At 43.6% G+C, this 24,466-nt stretch overlaps 1 protein-coding gene across 5 annotated transcripts in view; it reads right to left on the reverse strand.

Annotated features, from left to right (window-relative positions):
- ZMYM1 (zinc finger MYM-type containing 1) overlaps positions 1–17,611 on the reverse strand; it is a 40,197-nt gene extending 22,586 nt beyond the window's left edge. For 2 of the 5 annotated variants that reach the window (XM_006148696.3, XM_006148695.3), the window contains exons 1-6: positions 17,481–17,611; positions 13,735–13,898; positions 11,467–11,539; positions 11,012–11,261; positions 770–944; positions 476–688 (exon numbers count right to left, since the gene is read on the reverse strand). In XM_006148696.3, coding sequence (XP_006148758.2) covers positions 476–688; positions 770–944; positions 11,012–11,261; positions 11,467–11,539; positions 13,735–13,898; positions 17,481–17,604 — 999 coding nt within the window. In that variant the 5' untranslated portion in view covers positions 17,605–17,611. Of the gene's footprint in view, positions 1–475; positions 689–769; positions 945–8,640; positions 9,513–11,011; positions 11,262–11,466; positions 11,540–13,734; positions 13,899–17,480 lie in introns of those variants that run through there. The other 3 variants (XM_006148698.3, XM_014587893.2, XM_014587892.2) reach the window with 3 other exon arrangements.
- Between the last annotated feature and the right edge of the window lie 6,855 nt (positions 17,612–24,466).

The raw sequence follows: 24,466 nt of genomic DNA on the forward strand, positions 1-24,466 counted from the left end.
CAAAAAAAAAAAAAGGAATTATTTAATTTAATTTTATTTATTCATTTATTTATTTTAATTTGACTAGAGAGAGACACAGAGAGAGGAGCAGGGGGAAATGAGAAAGCAAGCCACCAGGTTCGGGACTTGAACCATGATCAGCCAGGTGGGAGTGTCCAGCGCCCTAACCACCACGCCCCCTGCTGGTCTCATGTTACAATTATTATTTTTAAATTTGATCAGACAGAGACAAAGAGAAAAGGAAAGTGGGAAAGTAAGCTGCCAGATCCAGGACTTGAACCATGATCAGCCATGTTGGAGTCCAGTGCCCTAAACACCATGCCACTTGCTGGCTCCTCTAGTTTATCTTTATCAACCTACCAACTGAAATTATTCCTAGAGGTACTACCAACTGTATCCCCACATTTGCTGAGTGGGCTCACTGCCAGGCCAAGAATGGAGGGAGCAGTCGGTCTCAGTCGGTCTCGCTCCCTACCTGCGAACACGCTGTCAGGGTCTTTGCACTGGTGGAGAGCTGAGGCTGCCCTCCTGTCTGCAGGACGTGGAAGACGCTGGAGCTGGTGTAACAGTAGGTGCCACAGTTGCCGCAGCAGTTCATGATTAGGCCGTTAGCAGAGTGGAACTTTGAAAAGCAGGCATTACTGCAAAAACTATGCTTCATGTTCTTATATTTTATTTCATACTGAATCTAGGATTTAAAAAAAAAGATTCAGTAAAAGCTGATATTTAGGTGGAATACCCTTAAGGTTGGGGAAAAATGGCAACTCACAATAGCGGTCTTCTGACACACGCTGCACGTCGTCAAAATGCCATTAGTGCATACGGTGACAAGCGGCTTTCTTTTTTCTTCATATGATGAAAGACAAGACTGGTTACAAAAATTCTTGCTAGTGGTGGCATCTTCCAGTGGGACACTGATCATATCCTTTGAATTTAAAATGTCTCTAAGAATAAATAACAGACATTAGACACTTTTTACCACAAGTATAATTTTTTTCCATGAACCTCTTAATGACACCATCAAATAATTTCCCATTTCATTTTCCTGAAGAATCATGACAGTATTAGTCTTGAAATGAGAAAATCTAAATTTAGTACCCAGTTTGATCACTTTCATTAAGCAAATTGGGTAAAGCATTTACACTCCCTAAACTGACCTCCTCGTTTGTGAGGTAGGAATCACACACACACGTGATGGCGCGGGTTTCAGAACGACCACACCGCCCCCCCCCCCAGTAGCTGGTGCTAGTGACAATAGCGAGGATGAAAGCAGAGCTCAGACCTTAGCAACTACAGAATATGTGGGATCTCAACGGACGGTCTCAAATCCCTGGGAAGGGGGTTTCCCAGATACTTTCAGGGGGTCCACAAAACCGAAACTATTTTTGTAATTACATTAAGATGTTATTTCACTGTGTTGACATTTGAGCTGGTGGTACAAAGGCAATGGTTGGATCCCACATTGCCACTCCTAGAATACACCCAAAGACCTGAAAACAAGCAGACAAGTACATGGACGTGCATGTTCCTAACAGCGTCATCCCTAACAGCCAAAGAATGGAAACAGCCAAATACCCTTCAGGGAATGAAAGCGTACACAAGTGGTCACACACACAGTGGAGCACTACTCAACTACATAGAATAGAGTATGGATACACGCGGCTGCACACAGACCTCAAACTTACGCTAGGGCCACTGTGAAGAGGGGGCTGAAGTGGCTGGACCCCGCATGGCTGACTGCAAGGCTTATGGCCCCAACTCGGGCTTGAAAAGCATGCTGAGCGAGTGTGCAAACACCTAAGGGACTATGGCGTGAATTGGAGTCATGGATTTCCCTCTCTCTCTCTCTCTCTCTCTCCCTGTATCCCCACATGCCCTCTTGCAGATTTAAAAAAAAATAGAAAATATGCTAAGGGAAAGAAGCCAGATACAAAAAGCCATACTGTGATTCCATTTACATGAAAGATTCAGAACAGATAAATCCATAGAGAGAATGCAGATTAGTAGCTGACAGGGGCAGGGTGGGGATACAGGGAAACTACTTAATGCATAAAGCATTGCACTTGGAACTTGGAACCTGACAGAGGTAACAGCTACATAACACTGTGAACATATTAAACGCCAATGAAATGGTTAGTTTTGTTATATGAATTTTGCTTCAATAATAAAAAAGTAAAACGCAACAGTATGTAAAATTGCTCGAGTCTAAGAACAATTCAAGGCAGTGGCACCAAATTGTACTAATAACATTTTTTTTAAATCTTACTTATTGGGGCCAGAAGATGGCATAGTGGTTACACTGCTAGACCTCCCACATGGTCAAACATGGTTCAGGTCCTGGACCTGGTGGCTTCAAAATCATATGCGTGTGTGTACCCCAAGATCCCGGGAGGAGAACAGAAGGGATTATGGCCATTCCCCTTTGGGGGGGGGTAATTCCTCACTTTCTCTCTGTCTCTGTCTCTCTCCCATGAGCACACACACACATAAAGGCAAAAAAATCTCTTAAAAAAAAAAAAAGAAAAATTTGAGGCCAGCAGGTGGCGTGGACTCCTATATGGTCGACCACAGTTCAACTTTCAGACCTAGTGGCTCACTTTCTCACTTCCCCCCTCTCTCACTCTGTCCTTCTCAAGTCAAATTTAAATAAATAAATTAAATTAAACAATTATCTTTAAAAAAGAAAAAAATTACTTATTTATTATTTTTAAAATTTGACCAGAGATACAGGGAAAGTGAGGGAAAAAAACCACCAGGGCTGGGACTCAAACAATAGCCAGCCGTGTGGGAGTGTGGCGCCTCAATCGCCATAGCACTGGCTGGCCCCATGTACTAATGTTAATCACGTAAGAAGTGTCCATTTCAATTAAGGATATCCTTAATGAAACATCTAAACACCTATTTAAACTTGATTTTTGAACACATCTTTTTAATATTCGGTGTGACAAAATAGGATATAGCCATGCGGCTGTCTCAGGAAAAGCTCAGATGAGTGTGAAGAGCTACAACCTGAATTAGCCACTTTCCTCCTGGAACACATTTTTACTTGAACATACAGCTATAAGACAAACGGCTATCCAGAAGTGGGTATCTGGCAGATATGCTGCTGAAAATGAGTGAAGTAAGACTGCTACTTCAAGAACAACTGACAGTATTTATTGCCAATGCTACAATTCAACCTCTCATGTGAAAATTGGATTTTGGAAATATTTTATCTGCCAACTCTAGCTTGATCATTTCCCAACACTTGACTCTTTTGATGAGAATGGTGGTGATTTTTAAATTGTGCATGATGGGGTGGGTCTATGTCATTATCTGGAAACCCGCAGAACTCAGTGCACCCATGTTTACCAAAGGAAGATACATGGGTAATGTTACAGGTTCTGTCTGAGGGTAGAGGATCCAGTTACATGCAAGGTGGACCAATGAGTTTTAAGGTAGAGAACATAAAAAGTTCACTAACATGGCTTTATATTCCACACTGCAATAAATCTTTAAGAAATAGAGACTGGGGAGCCAGCAGGTGGTATGGTGATCAAAGCACTGGAATTCCCACATGGCTGACTATAGTTCAAGTCCTGGATCTAGCGGCTTGCTTTCTCTCTCTCTTTTTCTGGCAAAACTCATGTGAAATAATAATGATAAAAAATAAATAATTCCTAAAAAAAAAAAAAAAGAAAAGAAATTGAGCTAGCAGGTGGTGTATGGGCTAATTAAGACACTGGACTGCCATGTGAGTGGCCATGGTTGGAATCGTAGATGTGGTGCTTTGCTTTCTTACTTTCCCGCTTTCTCTGTCTCTCATCTGGTCAATTTAAAAAATAAAATAAAATTTAAAAAAGAAAATGACTATCTAGGAGACCAGCAGGTGGCACGGTGGTTAAGGTGCTGGACTCCCACACAGCTGACCACAGTTTGAGTCCCAGCCCTGCCAGCTTGCTTTCTCACTTTCCCTTTTTCTCTCTCTGGTCAAATTTTAAAAATAATAGCAATAATAAATATAAGTAAATAATTCCTTTTTAAAAAATAATTATTTATTTAATTTTATTTATTCATTCATTTATTTTAATTTGATCAGAGAGAGACACAGAGAGAGAGAGAGAGAGAGTGGGAAAGTGAGAAAGCAAGCCACCAGGTCCGGTATTTGAACCGCAGTCAGCCATGTAGGAGTGTCCAGCACCTCAACCACCATGCCACGTGCTGGTCCCAATAATTCTTTAAAAAAAGAAATTACCACCTAATTTTTGGTGTAGTAACAATGTCCACATTATTTGAAAAGCTATCAAAATATTCTACCCTTTTTTAAACCACCTATTTGTGAGGCCAGATTTTCCTCACAGACTACAACCAAAACATACTTTGTAATAAACTGAGCATCAATATGAAAAATCAGCAAGACATAAAAAGTGGCTTGGAGAACTACTAAAACAATGTCACTCCTCATTAAATTTTTTAAAATGACTGCTTTTTGGGGCTGGCAGGTGGCATGGTGGTTAAGGGTGCTGGATTCCTATATAGCCAACCACTGTTTGAGTCCTGGATCTGGCGGCTTTCTCTCTCAATCATCAAATTTAAATAAATAAATAAAACTAAAAAAATTTTTTTCAATGAAAAATTATTAATTAATTCATTAATTTTTGTCACATGGTGCACTTTCTTTCTTTTCTCCTTTTCTGTTTTTGGAGAGGGTTTTGCTGTAGGGCGCGTGCACTCGCCAGAAAGAGAGAGACAGACAGAAAGTGAGAAATCACCCCCCAGGGGGGATGGCCACGCTGCAATCCCTTCTCCTCCATTCTCCTCTCGGGATCTTGGGCACACACACACATGCCTGGCATGAGTTTAAGCCACCGGGTCTGGGACTTGAACTGTGGTCGACTACATGGAAGACCAGCGACATAACCATTACACTAACTGCTGGTCCCAGGTGCATGCACTTTCTGAAAGAGACAGAGATAGTGAGAAATCACCCCCCAGGAGGGATGGCCAGGCCACAATACCTTTTCCTCCATTCTCCCTTTGCAATTTTGGGCACAAAACCTTTGTTTCTTTCTTTCTTTAATGGATGAGCAAGTATGATTTATTAGGGACAAATAATAGAAGTTTTTAACATTCACAGGTTTAGTTCTCCAAGTCATATGTAAAGAGAAATGCTTATTAAAAGTTTGCTTTATTTTTCTGCTGAATCAAGCACTAGCTACCAGTCACAGTTGGGAGGGTCTCTGTGCTTTCTAGACAATAGCACAGTTAGCACTGCCTAATCGATAACCATGATAAACTGTCAGTAGGCCCCAGTGGGAGAGCCACGTGTAGCTGTTCAGGTGATCAGGAACGCTCTTACTTGTTTGCTGGAGCTTTTAGTTCTTGGTTGTATCTCCAAATGTGAAAGAGCTAAGAGGCTCCTGCAGCTCCCACAAAATAATGAGCAGCAAAGACTCTGATTTCTTGGAATAACTACAGGTGAGTACCCCGAACAAATAAGCCCTGTGGCCATCAGGACAGTGGACTGGGCCATGCTGCGTTTTTCCGCGGGTCTGCAATGTCAGCCAGGCTGGCATACACCAAGCCCCATTTCATAATTGGAGTCCAGGAAAAACCTGTCCTGGGACCTGCGGGTAGCTGTACAGCGGCCTCAGCTTCTCGGCAGCATCAGCTCCAGTCTGTCTGAGACGTGGTGGTACAGGGGTGCAGGCTGCTGGCCAGTGGCAGAAATCTCGGCCTGGCCGACAACAAAGGGCAGTACCTGGGCCTCCCTGAGGCACCCTCCCCAGGGCTTTCCATGCCCAGTCAGCCACAGGGTTGGCTCCATCTGCTCCGCTCCGTATGCCCAGCCTGCCCTCCACTAGGGACCAGGGCGGTGGGAGCAACACATAGTGTGATCTTTTTTATTCCTTCAATATTTTTAAAGAATTATTTATTTTATTTGTTGTTATGATTATTATTTTTAATTTGATCGAGAGAGACAGAGAGAGAGAGGGAGAAAAAGGGAAAGTGAGAAAGCAAGCTGCCAGTTCAGGACTTGAACCATGGTTAGCCATGTAGGAGTCCAGCACCCCAACCACTGCACTGGCACCCGCAGTGTGATTTCCAAGCTGCCAGGTCAGGGACTCAAACAGAGGTTGGCTACGTGGGAATCTAGTGCCTTAACCACCACACCACCTCCTGGCCTCTATTTAATTATTTTTTAAGAGTTTTGTTTTCTAGTTTTTGCCTTCGGGCACATACGCTCACCAGGGAGAGAAAGAGAGAGACAGAGACAGTGAGAGTGAAAGTGGGAAATCACCCCCAGGGAGGACGGCGACACTATAATCCCTTCTCTATCCTCTTCCTGGAATAGTGGTATACATGCACATGTGCCCAGCATGAAGTTCAAGCCACCGGGTCCAAGATTCAAACTGCAGTTGGCCATGCAGGAATCCAGCGTTGTAACCCCTATGCCATCTGCTGGCCGTGTAATTTTTTTTTTTTGGGGGGGAGAGGTTTTTGCTATAGGGCGCGTGCGCTCGCCAGACAGACAGAGACAGAGAGACAGAAAGCGAGAAATCACCCCCCACGGGGGATGGCCACGCCGCAATCCCTTCTCCTCCGTTTTCCTCTCGGGGTCTGGGGCGGGCACGTGCGCACATGCGCCCAGCGTGAGTTTTAAGCCACCGGGTCCGGGACACGAACCGCGGTCGACTACATGGGAATCCAGCGACATAGCCATTATGCTAACTGCTGGTTCCCAATTTTTAATATAGCAAATATTAATAGATATAATCTAAGTAACCAAAGCTCTTGGGGTCTTCAGTATGTTTTAAAAGCTCCAAGGAGGGAGGCCAGATGGTGGTGTGGTAAATAAAGGCGCTGGGTCCCATACGGCAGACCACAGTTCAAGTACCGGACTTGGTGGCTTCTTTCTCCCCTTCCCTTTCTCTCTGTCTCTGGTCAAATTAAAAATAATAACAAATGGGGAACCAGCAGTTAGTGTAATGGCTATGTCGCTGGACTCCCACGTAGTCGACCGTGGTTCGCGTCCTGGACCTGGTGGCTTAAAACTCACTCTGGGTGCGTGCGCGTGCGTGCCCAAGATCCTGAGAGGAGAATGGAGGAGAAGGGATTGTGGCATGACCATCTCCCTTGGAGGGTGATTTCTCGCTTTCTGTCTCTCTGTCTCTCTCTGTCTGTCTGGCGAGCGCACGTGCCCTATAGCGAAAACCTCTCAAAAAAAAAAAAAAAGGAATTAAATAGATATAATTCTTTTTTAAAAAAAAGTACAAAGGGGTTCTAAGACCATAAAGTTTGAGAACTGCGGCTACAGGATATACCAAGATTCGTGGCTACCTAGAATCCCCAGAGTATCAGTTCTATTCAGAATATAAAATGACTCCGGTAATGCGCCCTACTTTAACACTTTCAACACTTTAGTGTACTATGACTTTCTATCTTTTTAAAGATATAATACCAGAAGTAACAGCTGTGTTTCATTATTACATCGCAAGTCGCGTTACTTAAAATAGAACTCTCGCTGCAGTACTATCTTCATACTTTATTTGACAGAAACTTCTAGAATTCACTTTGTGCCAGGCAGTTTTGGGCCTGGAGTTATGTCAACACTTTGGGATTTATGAACACACTATAAAAACACAGACCACTGAAGAATTAATGTGGGGTGGTGGTGACAAGAGTAGAATGTGGAATGGTGTGGGCCTAAACAGGGTGAAGATATTTGAGGCACACCTTTAAAAAGAAAGGAGCACAAGAAGGGAGGCAGAAGAATCTCTTGCGGCAGAAGCATGGGAATCTGAAAGTGCTTACTAGCTTTTTAATTTTTTTTGCTATAAGTATACTAGGTTGCTGGTTTCTAATCTACTAGTCTTAATCCAAAAGTAAAAAATAAATATTTTACAGGTGTCTAAAATTAGCTTAAAAAAACCTCTGAGCACAGGCCTAAACACATTTCTTACAAATAAATCAAGCGTTAGTGCATGGGTCTATTACAGACCCTTTCGGGACTGTCTGCTTTTATGATTTCTGATTGGTAATGACTACAATACTGTGAAGTGCCGAAATGGCATTTCTTAGCTATGCAGTTCTCAAGTCAAACATTTTAGTAAGTTTTAAAATTTCACCTTCCAGGGGCTGGCAGGTGGCATGGTGGTTAAAGGCGCTGGATTCCCACATGGCCAACTACGGTTTGAGTCCTGGACCTGGTAGCTAGTTTTCTCCCTTTAGTCAAATTAAAAAATAAAGATAATAACAAATGGAATTAAATAAACAAATAAAACTCTATTTCTTTTTTTTTTTTTAAAAAGTCACCTTCCAAGCTTTCATTTGGTTCATGAAATAGGATAAAAACTGCATTAAATCAAAACAAGTAAAATCATTACTATAAAAGAAACTTTCAAAATAACTCAAAATTAGCTAAAATTCTGAGAACTCTATGGTAGTATAAGAGGCTAGTGAATGTGAAAACTTAAAGTTCTGAAAAAAAGAAGAGGTCACTCTGAACAATGGATGGCCTCTCCCAGCCTAAGTGTTACTCCCATCTTTCCAACCATCCATAAAATAGTATTGTTTATCAAAAATTGTGTTTATTCCAGAGGAAGGAAAGCCTGTCTCATGTTTTTTCTCTTGATTTCTATGCCTTAGAGAACAACTTACACACTAAGTCTTTCCTGCTCCAGCCTTTTCACTCTGTCTGGGACATCTGCTGAAGACGTGCAGCAAGGAAACTCCAAGCAGAGCCTCGTGATACCTTAACTTCCGAGGGCCTCAGTTTCCTCAAAACCCAAAGGAAAGCTTGGGAATGATGAGCGCTAAGGTCCTTTCCAGTTTAATGACTCTGCAGAGAGAAAGCAGGTCAGAGAGCATGCCATATAGCCGAAGCACCAAAGAAAAAAACACAAAAGACAGTATAGTGTTGAAGGGCTGAAAAGGCAAGAAAAAGGCGAGTCAAGTCCCAGGGAGAGTAAGACTCGAAGCGATGGGTAACCCTGCAGCAGCGAACGAGGGGTTACAGTAGCCAGAACACGGGTCTGTGAATTTGCTAAGAGAATAATAGGGATGGTTTACATTTATTGAGTGATTAGATGCTAGTATTATTTTGATCACTTAAACTATGACTTCATGCTCACAATTCTTACGTACATTTAATGGAAAGGAAGGGAATACTAAGAAACAAGTTTGCAGTGACTCAAACTTCAGCACGCACATGGATCCCTAAGGGGTAATGCAACTCTGATTAGGTCTGAATGAGACCTGAGAACCGTACCCAGAACATGCTCTCAGTGGACGCTGCATGCTGACTGGGGATCACACTTTGAATAAGAAAACGTGACATACGTGAGCAAAATTCCAATGATGGCGACCTGATTCCAAAATAAGACATTCCTTGAAAGAAACTGAAAGAAACTGAGTGTACTTAGAAGCAAATTTAGGATACTAACTGAAGTGCAGAAATGACATTTCTTATCAATACAGTTCTTAAGAACTAGTCATGGGCCAGCAGGTGGTGGTGGTGGTTAAGGATGCTGGACTCCCACATGGTCGACCACAGTTCAAGTCCTGGACCTGGCGGCTGCTTTCTTGTTTTCTCTCTCTTGTTCTCTCTCTCTCTCTCACTCTGTCCCTCTCTAGTCAAATTTAAAAATAAATATAGTTAAATAAAATAATTTTAAAAAAATGAAAGAACAAGTCACATCTTTCTACTAAGTTTTAAAATGTCATCTTCCAAGCTATCTTTCATTTGATTCATGAAATAGGATGAAAACCGCATTAACTCAAAAACAGATATTAAATCATTTCTATAAAGGAAATCTTCAAAATAACTCAAAATTAACAAAAATTTTTGAGCACTCTATGGTAATACAAGAGAGTAGTGAATGTGAATTGTTCTCAAGAATAGTTAAAATTGGGAACCAGCAGTTAGCGTAATGGCTATGTCGCTGGACTCCCACATAGTCAACCGCGGTTCGTGTCCCGGACCCGGTGGCTTAAAACTCACGCCGGGCGCGTGTGCGTGCGTGCGTGCCCAAGATCCCAAGAGGAGAATGGAGGAGAAAGGATTGCGGCGTGACCATCCTCCCTGGGGGTGATTTCTCGCTTTCTGTCTCTATGTCTCTCTCTGTCTGGCGAGTGCACGTGCCCTACAGTGAAAATCTCTCCAAAAAAATAATAAAATAAAATAAAAATAATAAAAAAAAAGAATAGTTAAAATTTAGCATTAGCATTTAATGACTACTAAAACCCCAAAAGCTTATTACCTTAGGAATCTCAAAGCCAAATGCTGGACTCCCACATGGCTGACCACAGTTTAAGTCCTGGACCTGGCAGCTTCCTTTCTCACTCTCCTCTTCTCTCCCCACTCTCTCTCACTCTATCCCTCTCTGGTCAAATTAAAAAAAAATAATAATAAAGAAATAAAATAAAGTAATTCTATAAAAAAAGTAGAAACACAATATTATTCTACAAATAAGAAACCCCAAATAACTGTTATGTGATTCCTATCTTAATAGGATACCTCTATACAGTTACATAACAACAAAATGGCCATGCAGTAATCCCACTCAGAACATTTCAAAGAAAAGAGTAGAGGGGATGGCAGGTGGCGTGGTGGTTAAGGACACTGGACTCCCACATGGCCTACGCAGTTTGAGCCCCAGACCTGGCAGCTTGCTTTCTCACTTTCCCTTTCTCTCTCTTGTTCTGTTCTGTCCCTCTCTGGTCAAATTAAAATAAATAAAGAAAGGTAAATAAAAATAATTATTACAAAAGAAAAAAGAGTAGGAAGATAAAGTTAAAAGTCACATTATATAAAGTTGAAGAGAAAAAGAACTCCTCACATGTTAATTTCTGCAAACCTCAAAATAATTTCTGAAGAATCTACTAGAGGAACTGAAAGCAGAAGTAGTTTCTTTTCACTAAACCAAGGCAACAGGTCTTGAGAAAAAATGAAAATGTAAAAATATTACAGCCACGACTGTGGTCAAGATTTATGTAGGGAGGTAAAAGGGGGCGTAAGCTCGAGTTATACTTAGAGCAGTTGGAGCAAGTTCTCCTGGCAGCAGCTGGAGAGCTGGCAGATGAGAGGTACTCAGTGACACACGGCGTGGAGCAGAACAGCTGAGCAGACCCCTTCCGCTGATAAGCAGTCTGCCCCTGCTGGAGGGTTTTTTTACAACCAGAACAGGAAACCTGAATAGCAGTGGTTGAAACTGAAGGAAGCATCTTATTCATGCGGGATGATGCCAAGGAAAGCTGAATGCCTGCAGTCAACTGTGCAGCTATAAAAACAAAAAAAGAGAGGGAAAAAAATTAGTATTTACATAAAAGTAAGTATGTATTCTTTCATTTGCTTTTAAAAGTTACTTCCCCTGGACTTGGAACCCCATATAAACAGTGCAAGTCAAAGGCATTTTTACAAAACAGAAAAAAATTGGCTATTGTATTGGCCAGAAGAAAGATGATTAACTTAAATAATTCTATTACCACTGTCTGAAAATGTAGTGTTTATTTTCAGCTCATTCTCCTGACTTTTGGGCTGCTGGACTTGATGATATTCCTAAAAAAGAGTTGAAAATAATAAATGTAAATATGTTTAAGACAACATTCAACAGGAAATGGCGAATTATGGGCAAGTCTGCTCAAGGACTGATACGGCTGAACTGAAGCACAAAGCTAAGCACTCCGTCTGCTATACCTCGGCGTACACCACTGTGGACTCGATATATCATTTTCCATGGTACCAGGCATGATTTTGGACCTTTGTCAATAGTCTTTCTTTTTTCTTTTCTTCTTTTTTTGGGAGAGGTTTTTGCTATAGGGCGCGTGCGCTCGCCAGACAGAGAGACAGAAAGCGAGAAATCACCCCCCAGGGGGGATGGCCACGCCGCAATCCCCTCTCCTCCATTCTCCTCTCGGGATCTTGGGCACGCATGCACACGCACCCAGCGTGAGATTTAAGCCACCGGGTCTAGGACGCGAACTGCGGTTGACTACGTGGGATTCCAGTGACACAGCCATTATGCTAACTGCTGGTCCCAACAGTCTTTCTTTTTAAAGAATTATTTTATTTGACTTTATGTATTTATTTATATTTGACCAGAGAAGGACAGAGTGAGAGAGAGGGAAAGGGAGCAAGTCTCCTGGTGGTCCGGGTCTTGAACTGCAGTCAGCCATGTGGGAGTCCAATGCCCTTAACCCCCACGCCACCTGCTGGCTCCAACAGAGTCTTTCAATAGCCATTACCAACAGGCAGCAAATATGTTCAGTGACAACTATTTTCCTTACTTGAGCTGTTATCAACCTGCTGTCCTCATGAAGACGGTGAAGCCAGAAATGGTTAGGTTAGGCTGAATGATTTTTTTTTTTTTTAGAAAGAGATTTTTGCTTTAGGGTATGCTTGCCAGAGAGACAGAGGGGGACAGAAAGCGAGAAATCACCCCCAGGACAGGGGTGGGGGAATGGTCACATCTCCATCCCTTCGCCTCCACTCTCCTCTCAGCATTTTGGGTATGCACGCACACATGCCTGGTGTGAGTTTTAAGCTGCCGGGTCCGAACCACGGTTGACTACGTGGAAGTCCAGCCACAGAACAGTTACGCCATTCGCTAGTCTCCGGAATGATTATTTGAGGGAGATTTTCAGAGCAGCAGGCGATTTCATGGCCACCGTATCTAAACCTGACCCATGTCTGCATGTGCGTGGTTAGAGAAGCAATAGATGTTTCTAGATGGGGAACATACCCCAGCGTCACCAGCTCAGCACAATTATAACCTTATCCAATACTAACCCACTTTAGGCTATTTCAAAACAATACTAGACATAAATTAAAATGGAATTTGATTTACTTTCTGGAAATCAGAGAAATTTCTTTTGGGTCACATACGCACATTCTAAGGAAATCTGGCCCTACATACAGAATATTCACAGCTTGAGTCAGTTTATCCTTCATAGGCCCTCCAGCATATAATACGTCTAAAACAGTATTTAAAAAAATGTAAACATAAGATTAATTTTGGGGACAACAGGTGGCATGGTGGTTAAGACTCCAGATTCTCACATGGTTGACCATGGTTCAAGTCTCAGACCTGGCAGCTTAAAATCACAAGTGGATAGGTAGGTAAGTAGGTAGGCAGATAGATAAATAAATAGTTTTTATGAGGTTTTTACCCTATGCCCTGTGTGTTCACCAGAGAGAGACAAAGACAGTGAGAGGGAAAGTGAGGGATGGCCACACCGTAATCCCTTCTCCTCCAGGGATTTTGGGCATGCGTGTGATTTTCAAGTTATCAGGTCCAGGACTTGAAGTGCAGACAGCTTTGTGGGACTCCAGCGAGGAAACTGCTACACCATCTGCTGCCCACCCCTGCCTTAAAGAAAGACTAATCTGGACAAAAAACTTAAGTTCTACAAATTCAAAATATGTTCATTCTAGTACTCAATAGAGGCAATAGCTGAAAAGGTAAATTAATTATTTGTAGTTTCGAGGTAAAACAAAACCCAAAATGTGTTAACCTGCGCTAGGCGCCTAACACCCTAAACAATGCTTTCAACTCTCCCAAGCCCAACGCCAGTCTCCTCTTCTCTCATGTCCTTATATGCTTGTTATGGCACTCAACACCATACACCTAGCAGTATCTGATCAACTTGCAGGAAGGTAAGAATTGTTTTCAACCAGTAAAGTAGTACTCTCAGGATTAAAATTTATAATTAAACGCCTCTGTAGGAAAAAAGGGAACAAGGTGAAATATTTACGTGCGCATCGTCGGGTTCTGCCTTTACTTCGCCTAGCTGCTCCAGCGGTGGGGCCATGGTGGCTCTGTCACAGTCACCGTCTAACGGGGGTGGTTCTTTCATTTTAGTGCCTGACGCCAACGACTGCTCCCAGTTCCAAACCACAGGGAACAGTTTCCAGATCCCTAAGATAAAATATTGATAGAGAATTTAGTTCTTTTCAGTATGGTAATTTTCTGGAACCACAGGTGGGTCTCCAGACAAATGGGTGACAAGCTTCCCTCGGTAACCTCACTGGTCTCCTTCCCTTTGCCCACTATTCCTCAGGGCAGTTCTGCTTCAAACTTCTCAGTGGCTACCACCTCTGTGCTTTTGTTCTGGAACTAGTTCCCATGTCTGTTTCCACAGGTCTGGATGCAGTACAAAGTCATCAGACTTCCAAGCTTATTTAATTCTTTTTTAAAATTTTTAATTTTATTTAATCAGAGAGAGACAGAGTGAGAGAGGGAAAGTGAGAAAGCAAGTCACCAGGTCCAGGACTCGAACCCAGGACTCAAACCACAGTTGGCCATGTGGGAGTCCAGCGCCTTTAACCACCATACCACCTGCAGGTCCCTCATTCATTTTTTTTTTTTTTTTGAGAAGTTTTTGCTATAGGGTGTATGCTCTCGCCAGAAAGACAGGAGAGACAGAGAGACCGAAAGCAAGAAGTCACCCCCGCCCCTCCCGGAGGATGGCCACGCTGCAATCCCTTCTCCTCCATTCTCCTTTCGGGATCCTGGGCACGCAAGCACAGCGAGGATCCCTGGGTGGGACCTGCCACACTGTGGGCAGGTGGCTTCCCCGGCTCCACTGTCCAGAGTCCACACGCTGCACAGTCATGCATCAGGGGAAACCACGCATCTCACTTTGTACAGGGTCCCAGCCAGTGAGGTTTATCAGAGGTGCGATTATTGAGAAGAGGGAAAAAACAAAACGAAACAAAGAAATAAAAGAAGGGCCAGTAGGTGGAGAGGTGGTAACGGCAATGAACTCTCACATGGTCAGATGGCGGTTTGAGTCCAGGACCCAGCGCCACGAAAAATCGCACCAGGCACAAGTGCGTGTGCCAAAAACCCCAAGAAGAAAGTGGAGGAGGGACGGTCACCCTGCCACGCTTTCCCTGTCTCTCAGTCCACCTCTCCTTCCCCCCAGCATAAAAACATAAAACAAAGAGAAAACATTTCACAAGCAAAAGAAACCCCAAGCACCCGTAACTCTAGCATCTTGGACTCCCTTTAAATGTGTCATCACACAAATAGGAAAATAATAGCAAGCACCCTGGAAAGTTAAATCAGCTAATCTACGATTATTTCCAAGGCAGGGAGAAATAGTGTATAATTACTTACTGAGGGATAAGAAAAAGGAAAGAGAAAAAAGACATTAAGAATGGCAAATCCATTACTTCCTTTTCCAGTAAGATTAGAGGAAATGAAGTGCTGGAACCGACCTCTCCATAGTCTTATCCATCTTTCCAAACTTGGGCTAAACCACAACTTGTCAGAATATTAACATAATAGTCACAGGGTAAATGCCGCACATCTTCCAGGTGGCTGATACTATTTGTCAGTAAGTGATTTAAGACATTTTAATTTAAACCTAAGAGGGATGATATATTATGAAGCAGAGAAAAAAATTCACATTCATTTTTAAAGAAAAAGGAGACAGTAAAGAAATTGCAAGTTAGCAAGACTGACTTCCAGACACGTACCGCGAGCTCCAGAGGGAATTAATCTCCTTTCCACCTGGAAAATTAGTATAATATTGCTTGTATAAACCAGATACTTCAAACCAATGCCTTAATCTTTTCATTCCTTCCTGCAGTCCTGGTGATCAGGCTGTCTTTGCTCCTGGAGAAGCAATTTCTGCCTATTCAAATTCTACTCGTTTGTAAACCAATTCGGCTCCACATTTCATCAGACAGGTAAGAGAGAAAGACAAAAGTGATAACCCAGGCACCACAGAAGCCATTAGCATGTGAAATCCTTTCACTGGAAACACAAAACAGCCTTTACTCCTGAGGTCATTTTACAGGACAGAGAAGTGGAGAATATCCAAGTAGGAAACAGCAGGAGGGGCCAGCAGGTGGCATAGTGGTTGAGGTGTTGGACTCCTACTGAGTCAACAACCTGGTGTTGAAACTCACATTGGGGGTGTGTGTGCATGCATGCCCAAGATCCAGAGAGGAGAATGGAGAAGGAATTGTGGTGAGGTCATCCCCTAGAGGGGTGATTTCTTGCTTTCTGTTTCTCTAGTGAGTGCATGAGCCCAATAGCAAAAAAAAAAAAAAAAAAAAAAAAAAAAAAGAGCAACCCACATATAAGTCAAGGGCTAACACCAAGAGGGACCAGCAATTAGTGTAATGGCTATGTCACTGGACTCCCATGTAGTCGACAGCGGTTCGAGTCCCGGACCCAGTGGCTTAAACTCACGCTGGGCGCATGTGCGTGCGTACCCAAAATCCCCGAGAGGAGAATGGAGAAGGGATTGAGGCGTGGCCATACCCCCCTGGGAGGTGATTTCTCGCTTTCTGTCTCTCTGTCTCTCTCTGGCGAGCACACACGCCCTATAGCAAAAAAAAAAAAAATTAAAAAAAGCAGGAAACAGTTTTTTTGTTTGTTTCCCCCCAAATAGCTGGAACTCAAGAGACACAATATAGGAGAGGAGGGACCCACTGAGAAATAGGCCCAAAATGTGCACACAGATCTCTCCCTCCTCCAAGCCACTGGCTGACTCCTAAACCACATCTGTACAAAGACTTCCCCAAAAAACAAGGCAGAAATTGAGAGACTAAAGAGCTTAAAACACTATATAGCAAGTGCACCTTCTTCTTTAATGCTCTCTATTTAAAAAAACAAAAACATGGATTTATTTATTAAGTTTAACCAGAGAAAGAGAGAGAATGTGAGAAAGCAAGCCGCCAGGTCCGGGATTCGAATCGTGTTCAGTCATGTGAAGTCCAGAGCCTCAACCACCTGCTGGCCCCTCCTTAATGCTCTTGCCTCAGTTCCGAATCTGAGAGTTAAGTGGATCAAGTGTGGTAATAAAGTTCTTGCTATAGATTTCGGAGATTTATCACCTCGTACATTTGAGTTGGGAAACACAAGTTAATGCCCAATGTCATTAATGATTCTTGAAGCAAAATTCTCCATTTATCCCCTTTCAATCTTCTGATTCAGTTTAATTAAAAAGTACGCTGCACTGCATTCGAAGAAGCTGATTAAGATACCGTTTGCAAACACTAGCTCACACAAACCCAGGTTTTCTCAATCCGGTCTGATAGCAAAATACCGCACTTTAATCTATTCCCGATCTCAAAGCCGGACTCATCAAACTTTTATAATAACTAGTTCATCTCGTTGAGCTGGGATCCCACGTACAATTCTATTTGCAAGAGTAGTTGTGCAATTTGTCTTTTTTTCCTAGTCTGAAAAATCACTGCTTAAGAAAGCGCCACAGGTGTGATCAGATGAATGTTTTACCGAAGCTGGGGACAGCGAGCAGAAGCTGACGCCCAGGTACGACGCGGGTGACAAGTGTCGAGAACCTTCCCCCGCTGCTGTAGGGGGCAGTGACCCCCGAATCTCCGCGGCCAAGTTACAGGGGCGACTCCGGCCCGGAGTCCCCGAGCCCCAACCGCGGCCCGAGCCGGCGCGGCTCCCTCCCTCCGGCAGAAGAACCTCTGCCCCGAGAAAAGACCGAACCGAGGGCCGCACGACGAGACTTACCAACCCGTCTCCCGGACGCTCCCGGCGCGAAATTTCTCAAAGCGTCCCGGTCGCGCTGCGGCCCTGGCTCCGCCCCTTTCCGCCGTGCTCCGCCTCTTTCCCGCCGTGCTCTGCGGTCGAGCATGCGCAGCAGCGCCGCGCGGCTCGGGTTTCCCAGCGGTGTAGGCTTCCCGCGGTGTCGGCATCCCAGCCCGGCAAGGGCGACCTTGCGGTGTAGCCGACTGAGGGGCGAGGCGGGGAAGAGGCTTTGCACCGGCGAAGGCCGGGGCGGGCTCAGGTCGCCCAGGTTTGAGAGATGGCCGCACGCTTCGCCCTGGGGCTGGGGCTGCTGCCGTCAGGTGGTTAGTGCAGTGTCAGGTGCAGGGTCCCGGTAACGCATCGGCTTAGCCGCGGGGCCCAACGGTTAGGGCCGCTGGCTTCCCCGTGGCCCACGGTGCGGTTCCAGGCGCAGCCCCATGCGTGTGCCGGCGCCCAGTATCCCTGGAGGAGGATGGAGAATCCCTGAAGGACAGTGTTTATCTCCATGGTGTTCGCAGACGCCCAAAATTCTTGGAGGAGAATAGATAGCTCCGTGGCCACAACCCCTGTTCTCGCTTTCTCTCTTTGTCTCTGTAGCAGAAATGAAAAATTTCCAGGGCCAGCAGGTGGCGTGGTGGTTAAGGTGCTGGCCTCCCACATGATTGACCACGGTTTTAGCGGCTTGCTCTCTCACTTTTTCTCTCTCCTCTCATTAAATTAAAAAATAATAACAAATAAAATGAAGTAAATACTGAAAAAGGAAATTGTCCACAGAAATAAGAAATGAAAAACTGTGGCAGAAATTGTAATATGTTAAAAAAATTTTTTTCCCTTGAATTTGCTATAGGGCATGTTTGCTCACTGCTCACTAGAGAGAGACGAGAGAAAATAACCACCAAGTATGGGACTCAGACTGGTCAGCCATGTGGGAGGCCAGCACCTTAGCCACTCTACCACCTGCTGGCCCCGTGATGTTATATAAATATGTATTTTTAAAAGAATTATTTAATTAAATTTGTTATTATTTTTTAATTTGCCCAGAGAGAGAAAGGGAAAGTGAGAAAGCAAGCCGCAGATCTGGGACTCCATCACGTTTAACTACCCCTCCACCTGCTGACACCTCCTAAAATTGTAATAGGATTATGAAAATGTACTTCAAGTTGGGGCTAGCAGGAGGGGTGGTGGTTAAAGCACTGGACTTCCACATGGCCAAATGGTTTTAGTTACTGATCTGGCAGCTTGCTTCCTCACTTTCCCTGTCTCTCTGGTTACACTAAAAATAATAGGGGCTTGAGACCAGCAGATGGCATAGTGATTAAGGTGCTGGATACTCCCACATGGCTGAGCAAGTTCGAATCCTGGACCTGGAGTCTTGCTTTCTCACTTTCCCTTTCTCTCTCTCTTTCTGGTCAAATTAAAATAAATGAATGAATAAATAAATAATTCTTTAAAAAAGTAATAGGGGCTAGCAGATGACATAGTGATTAAGGCACTGGACTTCCACGTGGCTGATGGCAGTTCAAGTCCTGAACCTGCTGGCTTGAAACATTGGGCCTGTGTGTACATATGCCCAGAATCCTGAGAGAAGGGATTGCATGGCCATCACCCCTAGGGAGTGTGTTCTCACTTTCTGTCTTTTTTGTCTTGCTCTGTCTCTCTAGCAAACATACAAGCCTTATAGCAAAAATCTCTTTTAAAAAAACTTAAATAATAGGTGCTAGCAGGTGGCATAGTGGTTAAGGTATTGTACTCCCACATGACCAAACACTTTTCATATCCTAGACCTGGTGGCTTGAAAAATCACATGGGATGGGGCCAGTAAGTGGCATGGTGGGTGAGGTACTGGACTCCCAGATGGCCGACCATGGTTCAATTCCCAAACCTGGTGGTTTGCTCTCTCTTTCTCCCTTTCTGTTTGTCTCTTTCTGGTCAAAAATGAAGAATAATGATAATTTTTTTTTAAATTAAAAATAAATCTCAAAAAAAAAAAAAAAAATCACACAATGGGGTAGAGCAGCCAGTGTGGTGGTTAAGGCACTTGACTTCCACATGACCCTCCAACCGTGGCTTGAGTCCCGGACCTGGCAGCTTGTTTTCTCACTTTCTCTCTCACTCACTTACCCACTCTCTTTCTGGTGAGCATGTATACTCTATAACTAACTAAAAATTATAGTGATGATGGTAAATAGAATTAAATAATTCTTAAAAAAAAGAAAGAAAATTGGGTACATGCATGCCCAAACGCCCAGGAGAAGAATGGAAGAGAAGGGATTTTGGCCTGGCCATCCCTCTGGGTGTTGATTTCTCACTTATCTGTCTCTGGTAAGCATACATGCCCTATGGCAAAAACCTAAAAAAAAAGTTAATAAATAAAATTAAGTAATTTATATATACATACACATTATATATATTTGTTAAATGATGAAGTTATTGCAATCCTGTCTTTGACTTCTTAAGGGCTTATTATCAAAAGGCTTCGTTTGAGGCCCTTTGGGAAGGTGAGGCCCAGGCAGAAGGCCTCCAGACTCCAGCTGCTATAGTCCTTAAGCAGCTCTGTGGCTAACTTCAGATTCAGACCCTTTGGTGGTTTTGAATACTACACTGGTTACTGAAGTTAATTTCTCAACAGTTATTCTGACCTTCCTAATAACCGAATAATTTGTTGAGACTGAGAACTGGAAAGGACCTTGCTGATAGTCTCTCTCTAATGCGCCTGCTGTACCAAGTGGGGAGCTAACAGCCAGGGGCGAAGGTAATTTATCCCAAGTCACCACAGCAGCTCTGACGGGTTAGACCAGAACCCGGGAATGTGTCCCGGCTCAGTGGGCTACCAACGGCAAGCGACATCATTACTGCTAACTTCCTCGAGAGCTGAGACACTGGAGCAGTCATGATATCACGAGAACGGGACAGGTACGTGATTTACACTGGTTGGTTTTCAGACACTGAACAAGACTTCCTGGGGTAAACCCTTAGTGGTTGTGGTACTTCCAACTACCTCGACTGGCAGAGCCAGAAACTCAGCCTGCTGTTTCAGGCAGTGGGTGTAGGTCGCAAGCTGCCTGTGCTTCTTGCTGGACACCTGCAACAGTTTACAGAAGTCTTATACTCAACAAGAAAAAAGGAAAGTTCTGTAAGACAGAAGGCTTCTTTTCAATCCTCCATGTTTTCTATATTGCAACTATCAAAGGACCACTATGAAAATGTTTTTATTCCATTCCATTTTCTAATTGATTATTGCTGATTAAAAATAAGCCTTTTGGGGGACCAGCAGGTGGCACGGTGGTTAGGGCAATGGACACTCTCACATGGCCGACCACGGTTCAAGTCCCAGACCTGGTGACTTGCTCTCTCACTTTACCTCTCTCTCTCTGGTTGCTCAAACTGGAAAATAATAATAAAGTTAAATAATTCTTAAAAAAAGAGAGAGAGGGAGAGAGTTAGTGATGTGGGAGTGCTGAGTAATTAGACCCAACACCCATACTGGTTCTTGTCTGATGCTCATGAAGAATTAGAGACAGTAAAGCAGAGTTTAAGAGAGGAAAGGAAGAATAGAGCTCCCAAACAGGGAGGGGGCCCGAATGGGTTGCAGAAGAAGAGCTGGAGGCGAGGGCTTTAATTTAGTAGTCTGAGCAATGGGCTGGCTTTCTGATAAGGAAGTGGACTTTAGAAAATGGTTACGTGGTATTCTGTGTGATTTATTACCCTATTCTTTGTGGGTTGGCAAACCATAGCTTCCTGTACTTCGCGTTAGAATACAGTTACATTATATTACACTAACTGCTGCAGTTAGCGTAATGGCTATGTCGCTGAACTCCCATGTAGACGACCGTTTGAGTCCCGGACCCGGTGGCTTAAACTCATGCCGGGTGTGTGTACGTGCATGCCAAAGAGCCTGAGAGAAGAATGGAGGAGAAGGGATTGCGGCGTGGCCATCCCCACTGGGGGGGTGATTTCTTACTTTCGGTCTCTCTGTCTCTGTCTGTTTGTCTGGCGAGCACATGCCCCCTATAGCAAAATCCTCTCCAAAAAAAAAAAAAATACAGTTACTGAGTAGAACCTGTTGCCCTTAGCTACTGTTGCTTCGAGTCCCAATGCAGCCAGCTTTGGGTTGTGAAAACTTAGTCACTGTGACTTCATCTTGGCCTTACCCTGTCTGTGTGCTCAAGATCCCTATCTTCTACCTTATTTATTTATGTATTTAGAATTATTTTATTTGACTTTACTTATCATTATTATTTTTTAATGTGACCAGAGCGAGACAGAAAGAGAGAGGAAAAGTGAGAATCAAAGCCGCCAGGTCTTGGACCCAAACTATGGTCAGTCATGTGGAAGTCTGGCACCCTTAATCACCACGCCGCCTGCCAGTCCCCTCTCCTGCCTTAGTATGAGGAGTGAAATAGTCTTTAGAGGCATGTAAAAGGGGTATGCATTGTACATTAACTAGGTTATAGAGGAAAAATGCAGCCTTCCTTAAGAAAGGCAAACACAGTGACCTCTGTGGGTAAAGTCCTTACCCTATTTACCTGTAAGTGGGTCTAATTTCTATCCCATTAGCACAGGAGGAAGAGGGGGAGAGAGGTGGGCATGTTGGCAGGGTCTGGCAGGTGTGATCACCTGCCCCAGCCTTCTGGAGAGCTAGGTCTACCTGCCATGTTCAGCCGGCCTGGGATGTTACCTAACTCCTTAATACAGCATGTGTCTTTGAAAAGTGTGTTCACTATTGGGTGGGGTGTTCTTTAAGTGTCAGTTAGAGCCAGTCGTTTGGTGATGTTATTCCGTCCTGTACTCATGCTCATTTTCTGTGTATTAGGTGTATAAAAACTGAGAGACAATGTTGAAGTTTCCAATGTGATTGTAGATCTATCTCTCTTTTTTTAAGTTCTGTCAGTTTTTAAAATTTTTCTTGGAAGAGGTTTTTGCCTTAGGGCATGTGTACTCCCCAGAGAAGCAGAGAGAGACAGAGAGACAGAAAGCAAGAAATAACCCCCCAGGGGCGATGACCACGGCATAATTCCTTCTCCTCCAGTCTCCTCTTGGGATTTTGGGCATGCATGCACACATGGCTAGCGTGAGTTTTAAGCCTCTGGGCCTGGGACTCTGACCACAGTCAGTCATGTGGGAGTCCAGCAATGTATCATTACACCATCTGCTGGTCCCCGTTTCTTTGTTTTTCAGGAAAAAAAATTTAATTTTTAGATTTTTGCCATGGGGCACACACTCTCAGTGGAGAGAGACAGAGAGAGAAAGTAAGAATTTGCCCCCTGGGGCGAGGGCCATACTCCTCTTGGGATTTTGGGCATGCATGTACACATGTCCAGTGTGATTCTCAAACCGCCAGGCCCAGGACTTGAACCTCAGTTGACCATATGGAAGTCCAGTGCCTTAGTCACAATGCCATTGCTGGCTCTGCATACATATTGCATTACCATGTTATACATACTTTATCCTCTCTTGCTCTTTATGTTATATTTATCTTATTCTGTACAATAGAATTTAAAAACCCATCTGACCGTTTTATAATTTTAATACCAACTATCAATTTTATTTTAAATATTTTTGTTTGGGGGCACATACACTCGTGTGCACAAGAGAGAGTCAAAGTGAGAAATCACCCCCCGATGGGATGGCCATGACACAATTGCTTTTCTGCCATTTTCCTCTCAGGATTCTGGGCATGCACAAACATGCACCCGGTGTGATTTTCAAGCCCCTGGGTCTGGGACTCGAACTATGGAGTTGGCTGTGTAGATCCAGCACCTTCACCACCACGCCACTGCTGACCCAACTATCGAATACATATATAATAATATATGTTATTTTTTGCTGCAGTGGGTGTGCAATTGCTGGAGTGAGAGAGACAGGGAGAGAGAATTAGCAAAAATGAGAAATTGCCTCCAGAGGGTATGGCCATGCCCAGTTTTGGCCAAATTGAGAAGCCTTTATTAAGCAGTGACTGTGAGAGGACTCCAGTTACTCCACAACCCCACAGCCCTGAAGTGGAGGGGAGGGAGGTTCATAAAGGCAAAAACTGCAAAGGCAAAGAAAAACATAAACCTAAGAAATTGTAAGCCTGAATCATGCAAGAGCAGCTTACAAAAGTCGAAAAAGTGAGTTATCAGGAAGGACAATTAAGGATGACAGTGCACATCTGCTAGTGATAATTACTCAGTGAGACATTTTTAGGAGGCACATATGGGTCAGGTCATGGGGAAGGGGAAATGGCTTCAAATGGAGATGCTCATACTTCAAACTCAACATGAGAACAGTCTTTTTTAAAAATTATTTGATTTTATTTCTTCTTTAATTTGACAAGAGAGAGACAGAGAGCAAAAGCAAGAGAGAAAGAGAGAGAGTGAGAGAGAGAGAGGAAGTGCCGAGGACCAGCCTCGGCCTGGGTGAGTTATCTTGACGGAGGCGGCGAAGGTGAACAAAAGACAGAGGCCTCAATGCCTTTCCCTGCACATCCTATGCCGGACACCCCTCGAAGATCGCTCTCTGAGGAGTGACAACTGCTAGGAATCATTGTGCCTTTTTATTGAAAATGTGATACATGCAAGTAAATGGGTGAGGGGCAATAAAAGATTTACTCTAAGGAACAGGGTATACAAAGCATGGAAGCAATAATTATAAAACATGCTGTTTGTCTTGTCAGATTAGGTAAAATCAATCACAGTTTTTAGGATGAGGAAGTCCATTTGTCTGTTGTATCTTCTTCTTAGATCTTGATTACTGGGAAGGGTCTTTTGAAGAGGGGGCTTGCAGGATGTTTGATAGCTTCAGTCCCGGGCCAGAGTGATAACATTGCTGGTTGCAAAGACCTAGATAGAAATCTTGTCTTTTTAAGTAAAGACACAGTTAATATATGGACTATCTATACATTACAACAATAGAGGGTGAGTCTATGATCTTATATGGGAAAGGAAGATGATCTTGTAGCTCAGGAGACAACACAGGATGTTTTATTA

The sequence above is a fragment of the Tupaia chinensis genome, unplaced genomic scaffold (genome assembly GCF_000334495.1).
Source record: "Tupaia chinensis unplaced genomic scaffold, TupChi_1.0 Scaffold000239_1, whole genome shotgun sequence".
Classification (NCBI taxonomy): domain Eukaryota; kingdom Metazoa; phylum Chordata; class Mammalia; order Scandentia; family Tupaiidae; genus Tupaia; species Tupaia belangeri.